This window comes from Stegostoma tigrinum, chromosome 10 (genome assembly GCF_030684315.1).
Source record: "Stegostoma tigrinum isolate sSteTig4 chromosome 10, sSteTig4.hap1, whole genome shotgun sequence".
Lineage (NCBI taxonomy): Eukaryota > Metazoa > Chordata > Chondrichthyes > Orectolobiformes > Stegostomatidae > Stegostoma > Stegostoma tigrinum.
Genome location: NC_081363.1, coordinates 84,031,859 through 84,045,783, shown reverse-complemented (window position 1 = coordinate 84,045,783; position 13,925 = coordinate 84,031,859). Strand labels below are relative to the sequence as shown.

General features: G+C 38.9%; 1 protein-coding gene across 4 annotated transcripts in view; it reads right to left on the bottom strand.

Annotated features, from left to right (window-relative positions):
- ino80 (INO80 complex ATPase subunit) overlaps window positions 1-13,925 on the bottom strand; it is a 177,304-nt gene that overhangs the window by 82,396 nt on the left and 80,983 nt on the right. For all 4 annotated transcript variants that reach the window (XM_048537886.2, XM_048537889.2, XM_048537887.2 and 1 more), the window contains 5 exons: window positions 9,295-9,428; window positions 8,524-8,591; window positions 8,348-8,441; window positions 5,744-5,909; window positions 4,508-4,648 (listed from right to left, as the gene is read on the bottom strand). In XM_048537886.2, the coding sequence (XP_048393843.1) occupies window positions 4,508-4,648; window positions 5,744-5,909; window positions 8,348-8,441; window positions 8,524-8,591; window positions 9,295-9,428 (603 nt within the window). The remainder of the gene's footprint in view (window positions 1-4,507; window positions 4,649-5,743; window positions 5,910-8,347; window positions 8,442-8,523; window positions 8,592-9,294; window positions 9,429-13,925) is intronic.

Sequence of the window (13,925 nt, the reverse complement as noted above, 5' to 3'; positions counted from 1 at the left end):
GAAAGCCAACATTCCATTAGCCTAATGAGGTGGAATCTCTTCGGAACTCCTTGCCAGAGAGCTGTGGGGGAGATGTCCTTGTGTTCTTAAGTAGGAGATGGGTAGATTCTCAATCAGTAGTGGATTCAAGGGTTACAGGGAAAATGCAGAAAAGGAAATGTGAGGAATGTCAGATCAGCAAAGATCCTATTGAATGGTAGTGCAAACTCAAGGGCTGAATGGCCTGCTCCTGTTCCTATTGCTTATGGTTTTATTGTCCTGAAGTATGTTACAAGTATGTTAAATTTCAAAAAATTGCAACAAATTGTTTTGTAGGAGAAAATGGCAAGTTGACTGATTGGCCAATGGTGGAAGCAAGACTCAAGGATAATTCAAAGGAGACGCAAGACTTGGATATGTTTCTTTAGCTTGCAGAATGTGTGTTGCTTCTAGCATGAAATGACTGCGTTATGAGCTATCCTAATTTGATCACTCACAGAGATATTATCACAGTCAATTATTGAACAGATGCTTCAAACCGTGGACTCAATGCAAATAGATTGCTTTGTGCTTTATACAAGCAAGATGATGCAGTACAGTCTGTACTCTGTCCTCAATGTCCACTATGATCAACTAAAGTAACACGCTGGCTGATTAATCAAAGGTTCAGATATACATATACATACCTGGCATCATTGTGGCATTGAAATGCATGGACAACATTGCTCAACTGTGTGGCGGGAAGGATTTTTTTGGACTGACACCAATAGCCCACTGATGCAGAATACCACTCACGTAGACACTACACAGCAGCACAAAATGGCTTGCTCATCTTGTTTGAATTTTGACTTTTTTTTGGGTAATTTGAGGTACTCCAGGTTCCCAAATGGCAACCTCGGGTCTATATGTGAGCCCGAATGATACACAGCAAACATCATCTTCTGACATAGCCCACAGGATCTGCCTACCAAACAATTAAGCAACTATGTATACGAACTTCAGTGCTCAGCACTGATGTGTTGTCTAATGTGCAGGCCACATGGTTCAATCAAGGAGTTGCTGAGGCAAACAGCATGTTCTTTATTTATTTGCCATAAGCAGAGGACAGACTGCACTCAATAATCCATGTACCCGTTTTGAATGATCCTAGAACCTGAGGAGCTTCTCATTCCTTGTTACTTCCACGTGGAATACCTTATCAAACGGATCAGTGCCCTTTTCTCTTGTAGTATAAACTGTTGCCCTGATCAGGCAAAATGAAAAGCTGCCTTAATTGTCCCCCTTTTCAGTGATACCTGTATTTATGTACCAATAGTTTCATAAGGGTTACAAAATTATATTTTGATACCGTTAAAGAAAAATTGACACTGCTGTATTTCTTCTTACATTTTAGAGGGCTAGTGTTATGCATGTGAGATTTCATAAGATGGTTATATTTTAAACTATCACGTTTAAGGTAAAACAGCTAAGTTTCAATAAACATTAAATGGTGAAATCATAACAAACTTGTCTTGGAGATAGGTCTGTGAGATTTGGTTTCTGTGGGGAAAGATGCTGAAACCTTCAGCAATAAACGACCCATCCTTCACACTTTGGCACAAAAGAGGAAAGCTGGTCTTTTTAAATGCAGCTTTTTGGGTTGACAGAAGCAGCAGCAGAGAACAGATTATTTTCAGAGCAGGATGCCTATAAAATTTAGATCTCTGTTTGGGAAGAGAACAGATTTAAGTAATAAGTCACTGGAGTTGGAAGTCAGTTTGAGACAAAAACTCAAATCAAGGGAATTTCAAAAGGGTGCTTAAAGACACCTGGAGCTGTACAGAGACAGGAATCTGAGAAAAGGGTCTTAAGCTACAACGCTGTAGATCTGTTGAGAGCATGGTGTAACGCTTAAATGGTTCAGAAAAAAAATTCAGTCAATTACTTAATTGGGAAGTACTGTTGCTGTAGTTTGGTATGTTATCTGCCTAGATGTGTTTAGTCTCTGTTGATTTGAGCTTGAGTGAAAGTCTTAGAAATGTAACGTCTTGGATATATGATTCTTTCCATTGGTTACTGGGAAAATCAAAACTAAGTTATCAATCTCGAAGGGGATCATAACTGTGTAAAATCACATGTGATGGACAGAAACAGGATTATCTCCCAATAAGGATACGGAAACTATTTTTGTCCAAACAGTAATTTGTTAGTACATGACTTCAGTATTGCTTAACAAAAAAAAATAAAAAATCTTAAAAGCTTTTCATCTTGCACTCATCAGGACAACTCATTAGACTATTAATTTAAAGGGAAAGCCAATATTACAACTGCATGAGAGGATACTACCATTCAGTGAAAAAAAACGCTCAGCCTATCACACAAATATGTAATAAGGTCTATGATGCTTGGTGCGTAGACTATAAGTCACAAAGACTGGTAGATCACATCAAACAGCATATTCCTGTGGCTGCTTGCAATAAGGAAAGGACCGACTGTACCCAATTGTCCTGCACTTGCAAAACTTGCAGCAGTGTCCTAGCTGAGACATGATCCCGCAAAGAACAACATTTTCTGGATAAACGTGAATGTGTGAAGAATTGCAATGGCAATCAATTTGGGATAGCTGTTCAGGCTTCTAGTGTGGCACACGTGTATACTGGAAGACATATTAATATGCCAGGCTCTGTGCTTTGCAGGCAGAAAGAACATCCGTGTGAATTGCAACTGTTTCAATTCAACACAATAGGTGATTGTCCTGAGAAATGAGCCAGTGACTATGTTTCAGCAGTCAACCTGTTAGTGTAGAATTTAAACCAAGCCTGGTAGTTAACTGTCAGTCAATTATTAATTTGTAGATTCTCCATGGCAAAACTTCTAACAGAGTCCAACTGTCAACAACTAAGTACGGTAATCTTACAGTTGATTCTGTTCTTGTGAATTGCTCTGCTGAGTGCAAGATGAAAAGCTTGGACAAAATGTCTTTTTTTAAAAGCAATACAGAAGCTTAGATGAGAACCTTCTGAATGAAGCTCCTACAGTCGAGAACATGATACTCCTGGTTAAGTACAGAAAAGGAAGAGCAGCAAAAAATATATGGCTGGAGGGCAATTCTACGTGCAATTAGATTCAGGGTATGGGGTAGACACACAATAGGTAAACAGAATCTGAATGGGATAATCCAAATAGATACTAATATAAAACACTAAAAAGGCTAAAAAATAGGTTACGAGGAGCGAAATTCTTCAGCAGTTGCCACACATCTGAAGTCCCCAAAACCTGTCCACCATCTACAAGATGCAGATTAAAGAGTATAATTAAATATACTCTGCTGGCCCGAACAAGTGCAGCTCCACCATCACTTATGCTCAATAATATCGAAGACAAAGCAGCCCACTTGTTCATCCACAATAACCTCGGATTTCCTTTACCACCTTTGCACAGTGGTTGATGCGTGTAACATTTACAAATGTAGTGCAGCAGACTGCCAAAGTTCCTTCAATACCAACTTCCAAACTCGTGACTATGACTGCCAAGGAACACAACATCAGCAGACATTTGGTGGGTACCATCAACTGCAGACACTCCTCTATGGCTTGTAACTATAGTGCTGTTCCTTCACCATGGCGGAGTCAAAATACTGGAATACTTTTCCTAATAGGAGTGTGGGTGTACCAACAGCACATGGCCTGTAGTGATTCCAATAAGAAACACTTCACCACCTGTTCAAAGGCAATTAAGTATGGGCAATAAGTGCTCATTTCCCAACAATAAATAAATAAATTCATGCTGTAATAAAGGCAAATAGGACAGAGCAAGCATACAAAAGAACACAGAAAGAACGTTCATCGTCCTACTCATGTAAAAAGTATTCTCTGCTGGTTGGTTGCTGAGAGATAGACATTATCAGCAATGAGACAGCTGGCTGTTTACACAGGTATAGCAAATCCCACAGTAATCTAACTCTCTCCAGCATCCCAGAAAACAAACAATACTATCTATTTATAGACCTAGAGCTCTGAAAACACAGCCATTGCAAATCAACTAACAGGAGCATTTGACTTCCCATAAAATACTTACACCATTGATCCAATCTTGTTAGTTACATTAATTCTTTTGTAGTGCAATAAATAAATACTTGAAAATATCTAAATAGCACTGTTTATTACAGCAATTTGGACAGAAGGTACATCCATCTATTCTGGTGATTCATTGGCATAACGATAACTGGTCTTAGTCTGGGGGCTGGAACACTTTCTATCTCAACCTCATCTACTGCCTTAAAGTGTGGGGGGACAGGGGATAGGGAAAAGGGTCAGAGAGAAATGCAGGTGTAGAAGCACAGTTGGTACAGTCTGAAATTGATATTCTGAATCCTTGATTGCCCCATATGCCCATTTTTTCGCAAGGTTAAAAAAGTGACACGATTCTGGTCTTGTGCAACTCACCCCCAGTTTCTTTTGAAGGGGTAGGGGACTTAATTATAATATCCAGCTTTCAATGCTCCCACTGTGACAGTGAAAACCAAAAGTGAATGAACTTGGATGCTCACCTTGGGTATGCTGTTGTAGAGGAAAGCTGGCATTTCTGTGGGCTGACTGTGACGGACAGATGAGGTAGCCAATTTTCGTCGATGGATAAGGTGCTGAGTGTGGCTGATTACTGCTTTGCAATAGCCAGTAAAACAAAGATCCTGTGAGACAGAACATTTGTGTATTATCAATGAGTAATCCAAATGAAAAATGAATGGTGGATCCTCCATCTGTAGAGCACATAGAAGGGCACATGCTTTGAATCAGAGTTCCAATATGAAATTTGGGATGTCAGAATTTCAGGATTCAGCTTTCAAACATCTCACACAGTTGAAGTAGGTTACATCTGTTCCCAACATCCCTGACTCCAGTACATTATTAGATAACTCAATGAACCTTTGAATTAATAAATGGCCTTATGTAACTGCTTTGTCAGACCAGTAATTGTTGGCCAAATGAACTGCAAACATGAAAAAGAAAACTAGTCTCAAGTATGTCAACTAATGGTTCACATAATGGCCCACATGTGCAAAGACTGTCAGAGTCATTTCATCACTACCATGGACTGTACTGAAACTCAAACACAGAAACAGCACTACAGCTAGCAATAAGCAGGACACTTGCAAAAAGACATACTAATTCAAAGTTCACACCAGTGCTACTGAGCTCACAACAGCTGACAATTGGCTGCATTTTTAAAAACACAGGTTAAATTTGTTTTGAGTGTCTGATATTAAATTGAGCTGCTTTCTTTCACTGCATGGTCCCACTTGACAGAACTACATGGACACTCCTGGTAACTTCCACCCAAGAAAATCATCTCTCTCTGGTAGGGATCAGCGGTCACAAGTGGTTAAAAGTAAATGAATGCCTGCTGACAATACAGAGCTAACAGGAAAGGTAGCTGCAAGGTTATGAAATCCCACACAACCAAATTCTTTTGGCGTTGCACATACATCACCAAGAAAACGGAGGGATAAGGGCCAAGCGCAGGATGTTGGGGCTAGTATAGCTTGGGATTATGGTTGGTATGGATTGGCTGGCCTGCAGGGTCTGTTTCTATGCTGTACGAATATGACTCTAAGTGCCTCAAGACACAGGGATGATTTCCTCCTTTCACTGCTAGCAGTTGTGTTCAAGCCAGCAGTTTGAAGGCTGACAATGAATATTATCTCTACTTCTAACTCAGCTCTGGATGTTTTTAAAAATGGACATACTGTTTCTGTATTCTCTGCTACAAATATTCTCTCTCTTACCTGGAAACTTCTACTGCTGTGGATGTTGGGAAAAGATGTGCAGGAATCCACCCATATGATCAGGTCTGCATTGTTCAGGTGTTGCCTCTTCACCTCACACTCTCGCCAACTGCGTGCATGGTGAAGCCTATAGGCAGCCTTCTGTGATAAAAAAAGAGCTAACCATCTGCAGAGAGGAAATGGTAACATTGAGACGTACTGAATGTCATCATCCATATTAAGAGTTAGTGCACCTAAAAAACACAGGTTGTCTCTGTAGGTCAGAATAGCAATACTCAACATAATACAGAAAGTTCAATCTATCTATATCAACCCATTTACTACCCACTCCTCTCCAGCACTCTTTAACATTAACAGTGCAGGAATATAATCTGAAACAAGCTCAACAAAGTAATGCATTTTGTAACCAATTCCAGGTCAGAAAAAGGCAGAGGAAACAGCTGGAAAACAGCTTATCGTGGGGAGGCTAACCATCTTAAAAACTTTTTCAGTTGCTCATTTAACACAGACAAAATCAGCAATCATCTGCACTCCTGCAATTTTTCAAGTCGCTAATATTTCCTTCACCAATCACCTAAAATCAGTACTCTCTGGATCTTAATTCTTCTACCAATGAGTACAGCTTTCACTCCTATCTACTCTCACAGGACCTCAAGTGATTTTGAATACATTTATCAAAACTATCTACCTATGTTGCCCGAGTCAATCTTTTCTGAACTTTAAACCTCTATGTATTTCCAAAAGTGGAGTGAACTGAATTGGATGCAATATTCCAGCTAAGTCCTAGCTAATTTTCAAAGAAACACAGGTTAACACAAGTTACAAAAGCTCGTGCTAGACCTGTGTTTCTTTGAAAACTTGCTTTTGTAAAGTCCCATTTATAAAGCCCAGGATGCTGTACGTTTAATTAATCACTTTTCAATATGACCTGCCACGATCAAATGACTTGTACATAAATATTCTCTGATCCTCCTGCTCTAACTCCTGAACAATCATGCATTTAAAAGTAGTCTCTCCACCTTATCAAAAAAAAAATGATTCCCTTCATACTCATCTGAATTAACTTTCATGTGTTACCTGTCTGTCTGATCAAACTGTCTATGCCCTTTTGAAGTTTAGCATGTCTCTTTAGGGTTCACAACTTCCAATGTTTCTACCTTTCACAAATTTTGTCTTGCGTCTAGGACACCCAAGTGTCAATTACTAATAGGTGTCAGGAAAAGCAGAAATCTTAACACTGACCTCTGTGGAATTCCACTGTACACCTTCTTCCAGTCCAGAAGAAAATACTATTGTTTTCTGTCAAAACTAAAAGAACTGTGGACACTAAATCCAATGTCTGTTCTGTTTCTCTGGGCTCTATGCCCACATATACTTTACTCCTTATCCCCCCCATACTACCATATTCTCTGCTATATAAACCGGCATTTTTATGGCTATCATTATGAGGAAGGGTCACTTGACCAGAAATGTTAAGATTAGACTCAATTTTAGATTAGACTCGATTCCCTACAGTGTGGAAACTGGCCCTTTGGCCCAACAAGTCCACACCGCCCCTTGAAGCATTCCACCCAGACCATCCCCTATAACCCACACACCCCTGAACACTACAGGCAATTTAGCACGGCCAATCCACTCTGATTTCTCTCCATAGATCTGCCAGACCCACTGCGCTCTTCCAGCAATTTTTGCTTTTGTTATAGTTTCTTGTCAGCCAATTGCATGCCATAATCCTTTGTCCTTTTTATTCGACAGCATTAACTTTGCTGAAAGATTGAGTGTCACAGTAGAAAGTACATTGTAACTAAATAAAGTAACTTTGGCAAGTTTATATGCACCATACCAGCCACATTAAATTCATCAATCATCTACTGATGCAACAAAAAATCTCTAGCAAGTTAGTTGATGACAAATTCCTTCATAAATCTGTGCTGAATCTGCATTCACCCAAGAGATTGTTACTTTTGTCCCAAAATAACTTTTCTAAAAGTTTTCCCACCAGTGATATTGAGCTGACTGGCCTGTATTAACTGGGTTTACCAAGAACACTTTCTTGAACAAACACATGCAATTCTGCCACCATCCAGCTATCAAAGGAGGATTGGAAAATTACAACCAGACTCTCTGCAACTTTCAACCTCACTTCCTTCAGTATCCTTGGATGCACCTCATCGGATCTAGGTGACTTTTCAACATTAGATTAAGTCAGTCCTTTTAATATTTCTTTTTGCATCAATTTTTGACCCATCCAGTGCTTCAACTGGTTTCATTATGACTTGGCAATCAAATAGCCTTTTAATCTCTTGTTTGCTCACCCACAACCATATGTTTCTTCAAAGGACAGTATCTCAGATGAGTTTCCTCACTGGGTGGCATCACCAGTCTATTTTTGTTATGGAGTTTACCCTCCACAAGGCTAGATAATTGTCTTTTACTCTCATCCATTTGTCTGTTAATCTCACACCTATGATCCCTCATTCTTGATCTTTTGACTACTTGATATCCTCAGCCTAGTCTTCAAAATTTGTAACAACAGGTACAAGGGTTCAGGTTTGCCCAATGAATTTCATCTGTAATCTAATTGAATAAACTGATGGCACTCACCTTGCAAGCATTCCTTGAAGCATCACATTTGACATTTCAGACGGTGATACATCTATGAATCGCAGAAAAGAAAAGCAGCTTCCTTCATCATTACCTGAGTCAAAAGAAACATTTCTTTACCAATCCGGCAGCCAATACCCAGACAAAGTTCTGGAAGACATCTACTGAACTCTTACCTTTTCTATGGAATAGAGACTGGTGAATGTGGGCTGGGGAGAATGGTGATAGAATGACTCGTAACCACCTAAATCCAAGAAAATGATCAATGAGAAATGAAGCAATCTACATAAGGTTGTGCAAACGGCAGCCACAAAGAACTGGTGGGTCTACATAGCCAGGCAACACTATTCATTTCTACAAACCTGCAAGCATTCACATACACAATCCCCACAAACAAGTAAATTCTCAATCTCTTTTCCAGATATTCCTGCAAATTTGCAGTATCCACACCACAGCCAGAAACAAAATCAGTCCAACAAGAACTCTGGATTAGATGTGGACTTCCCACAGCTGTGGCAAACCTTCAAATCTAGTCCAGACAATACAGTGTCCCTTAACTTCAGCTACAAGGATTCAACATGACAAAAGTGAGTCTGTTCAGGCTAAAGGTGCCAGAAGATAGATATTCAGCATAGGCCTACCATGAATCAGTAATGTCACCAAGGATCTGCACAGGTTACCTGCTTTGGGAATTTTGACAATGCTTTTCTAATGCTAGAAGGGTAGCAGCAACTTTGACTTGCTGATGCTGTTAGTAGGTGCCTGAAAGGTTTGTGTTGGGGAATGGATAACTTTCCATTTGACATCCCATTCCCTTCTCCGATGCATTACAGGAATAGAACAAATTTTACCACACAAAAATAATAGTTTAACATGGGTTTGTTTTAATGGTACTGTTGTGGCTTCTGAAGTACAGAGGAGATAATTGTGAATTGATGCTTGCTGACCTGTTACGGCAATGGTTGAAGTGATTGATCTGCCCATCTCTGTAAATAAGTTTGGGAATATTATACGGTTTCAGGGACATATGAAAAGGTGACTTAGTTTCTTGGCGTTCAAACAGTTCTGGATGGTTACAGACCTGAAAAAGAAAAGAAACCGAACTGAAAGTAAAATATACAAACAAATACACACGTAGCAATCATGACTATCCAATTTGCTCCTACAGAAAATTATAAATTCACCTGATTATAAAAGTCAACTATTCTTTCATTGATACAAGTATGTAAGCATCCTGATTCTTGATTTATCCTTATTTTCTTAATCATATACAGGGGAAAAGCATATATATCAAGTCCCTGATGTCTTATGGAAGCAAAAATCCAAAATAATGGTCTGTTTTCATTCCTGGATTCACTTTACTAAGTGAAAATCTCAATCCACAGTCTGGGAGAACTTTTAGCTAAGTTGCTATGTAAAGGCACTAATTCCCGGTCTGTCTGAGCCCATGATAGTTGTTGCCTGTCTCCTATTCCAGGATACGAGAAAAGGAGGAGACCATACGGTCCACTGAGCCTGCTCTGCTACTTAATGTATTAATAGTTGATCTGGAGCTTCAACCCCACTTCCTGCCCACTTCCCTCATCTTGTGACTTGAAATAGCACAGATCTGCCTATCCCAGCTTTAAACGCAGACAGTGATGGTACCTTTTAAGGTAGAGAATTCCAAAGTCTCTCAACTCTTTGATTGATATTGTTTTGCCTTAACTGAGTGCTAAATTATCAGCATCTTATCAAGTGATTGTACTGCAGTGTTTTAGATTCCCCTACACTGTCAAGCCTCTGTCTATGTCTTGATGAGATCAGTTCGTAATTCTTCTGAACTCTGGAATTATACAGATCCAAATTCCTCAATCTATCATCATACAACAACCATCCCAATCCCAGGCACTAATTTAGTGAAACTGAGCTTTTCTGCCTCCTATGCAATTCTATATTTTCTTAAATAGAGATCAGAACTGCTCACAAACATGGTCTCAATAAAGCTCTGTAAAATTGGAGCAACACGTTTTATTCCAATACACAAATTCCCTTGTATACCTTTCCATACATCTGTTTTCCTATTCACCAGCTGATTCTTCATGCTAACACTCTTCATTCCTTATACAAACATACATCATTTGTTTTAAAATATGCAAAACTTTTCATTCTGCTTTTCTATTTTCACTTCTTCACATTATTCCAGTCTACCATCTTGTTGCCTACTCACTTAACTTGTTCATATCTCTTCGCTACCTGATCTCATCACATTTTAACTTACGAAATAAATTTCATTCATTAGATAGTATATGTTATGAGCAGAAGCTCCAGCACTGATCTATGCAGCACTCCAGTATTCAAGGCCTGCCAATCTGAAAATATCCTGTTTATGCCCACGCTTTGCTTCCTGACAGTTAGTCAATTCTTTATCCAATTTAATACGTACTTTCAACTTCATGATCTCTTATTTATTAATCTTTTGTTTGGAATCTTATTTATCAATTTATGATAATCCCAATCCACAGACATGTTACTGCAGTATTTGCAGCATTGTAGGCCTCATCTGTGAGGAGTTTACAAAATCACAAGGGACACGGTATGTCAGGGTCTTCACAATCTACTGTTTCCGAGTAGAAATGGGGACATAGGTTTCAGATAAATGGAGGTTAGTTTAAAAGTGATGAGAGAGACAGTTTTGTTTTAAAAGTGCAGAGGACTGTAAGTACTTGGAATGGGTTCCCAGAGGAGATGGCAAAGCAGATATTATAGCTACATTTAAGAGGCATTTTAACAGATATGAATAGGTAGGGAGTAGAGGAAAAAGGTTTTAAAGTTTTGAAAGGTAGCATATGTTGACACAAAGGTGGGCCAAAAGTCACATGTACATGGTGAACTGTTCTTTGTATCTTAACAGACAGTCACAGGCAGCTCTTTCTGGATGAGTTTTTGCTTCACAATTCTTTCAAAAGGTTGTATTTTTGTTGCATGTTTCAAATGTTTGCCACTGATCATTTACTGCCATTCCTTTTTGCCTATTTACCAAAGCAACCAGCCTGTTTCCCCCCTCATACTCATTCCACGTGAATGTGACTTTTGGTCCACCTTTGTGCCAAAATATGCTGCCTTTCAAAACTTTAAAACCATTTCCCTCTGTTATCTATATCCCTCTACTCCCTACCTATTCATATCTGTTAAAATGCCTCTTAAATGTAGCTATTATATCTGCTTTGGCATCTCCTCTGGGAACCCATTCCAGGCACTTACAGTCCTCTGTATTCTAAGTTTACTGATGCGATTGGGGTACATCTTAACATGGAATTCAATGACGTTATGATCAAATTTCCATTGGATCTTTTACAATGGCATTACTAATTAACCCTGTTTCATTAAATTACCAAATACATCTAAAATGCCTTCATCCCTCCTGGATTTCACATCATTTAGCTCCAGTAAGCTCTCAACAGCATTCCACAAGCCATGTTCAATACCACCCAGAGCAGACCAATTTGACTGTCCCAGTCTATGAAGTCTAAAATCCTCCAGAATTATTACATTTTACGGTTATCAAGTTTCAATAATGTTTTGTTTCTGACTTGTCCAACAGTATGGTTACTGTTAAGGGGTCTATGAATATTCCCAGTGTTGTCGGTCTTTTGCTATTACTAACTTCCACTTGTACAGATTACACTTAATGTTCTTCAGTCCTATAATCTGTTTGGCCAATAAGATGCCTGACCTGAGTGCAGCCACAAATCCGCACTCCCATTTAACCCGGATAACATTTCAACCCTTTGCTTAAAAAGATCTACCTACCTCTGCCTTAGAATATTCAATGACTCTGCTCCATCACCCTTTCAGGAAGAGAGTGCCAAAGATCCTTAACCTTTGGACAGGAAAAAATATCATCTCATCTGTTTTCAATGGGTGATTTCTTACTTTAAAACAGTAGATCCTAATTCTAGATTCCCGTACAAGAAGAAACATCCTCTCCAATTCAACTCTATCAAGATTGCTCAGGATCTTAGTATTTCAATTAAGTAACTTCTTACCCGTCCAAATTCCAACAGATACAAGCTGATCCTGCTCAACGCTTTCTCAGAAGATAAACTGACCATTCCAGGTATTAGCTTGTTAAACCTTCTCTGAGCTGCCACCAATGCATTTAGAGCCTCCTTAAATAAGATAACGAGTACTGTACATAGAATTCCAAATATGATCTCTCAAAAGTGCCCTGTAAAACCAAAACACAATCTTCCCACCTCTGCACTCAATTGCATTCATTATGAACAAGAGATTGTATAAGCCTGCCTATTTCCGGGACCTGGATGCTAGTGCTTTGTGATTCGTATATTAAGCTACCCTGATCCTTCAGTATTGCACAGCTCCACAATCATTCATCACTTAAAGAAAATGCTGCTTTTCTATTTTTGCTGCCAAAACCGATAATTTTACACTTTTTCTGACCACATGGACAATTTGATATTTTCATGGAGCTAACATACACTATTATCTGAGATTTAAACTAACACCTTTCCCTGTTCGGTCTTGTATGAAATACGTCATCGAATGAATGTGCATTGTGACAATTCATAATTTAGGAAATTGTTTAAAAGCTTCAATTATGAAGCAGGGAGATGATGAACAAAATTAAACTTATTTTGAATTACAGCACTGCATGATAAGAAGGGAGAAGTTTTAGTTTCATTTTTTGAGTACTGAGAGTGCTACCAGCATGTCTGAAAATGTGTTTGTTTAAATGCATTCTTATTCGATGGCTCCTTTGAGATGGAAAGTTCAATTCTTTAGGGGAAAAAAAAGTACAGAAGGAATGACAGCTGATGTTCCACAACCATAAGAGTACAGAACCATTAAAAGACAAGGCACCCAGAAACCAGGTTTCAGTCTCACGGAACAGATTTGTCTTAGCAAAGATGTGGTTAGTTCAGCAGTCTCTAAAATAGACTGTGCTGAAAAGTTGTCCCAAGTGGCTTAAAAGGCAGTAAAAGAACAGTTCCATGAACAGAAGGCTATTGAAATGAGTTTATGGAACACCTCTTAATTATGAGTGAGCTGAGGCAGCAGCTCATTTAATAGTTTCAGTATAACTTATTAACTAAAGAAAATAGCATCAAGTAAATGCAGGCATTTGCCAAAAGGAAACAGGTTACAGTTATGCAAGCTGAATGCAACAGCTACAAAAGTGGAGGCAGGGTGACTATTTGTTATCTGCACATTTGTTATCAAGGATTGAATCTTATTTCTGAAATAAGGCTGTTTCAGATCATTCTTTTAGAGTGTGATATTGTCTCTACTCTTTACCTGAGTGAAAGGGCCTTCTTTTTTTGTTAAAAGTATGTTGGTAGCCTCTTGTTAAAATAATTCAGTGACAGACCATCATGGTGAACAGATTGCAAAATTAAGATTTCTAGTCAGTCAAGCCAGTTTACACTCTGGGACCTGATTTGTTCAGTATGCCCATCAGCTGGCATCATAGAATATATAACAACCTTTTAGAGTACCAGCTTACCTTTACACTGACGCACTTGTAAAACCAAAACCAAGCAGGATTTTAAGGTGCAAAAGATCTTCATGATGGGAA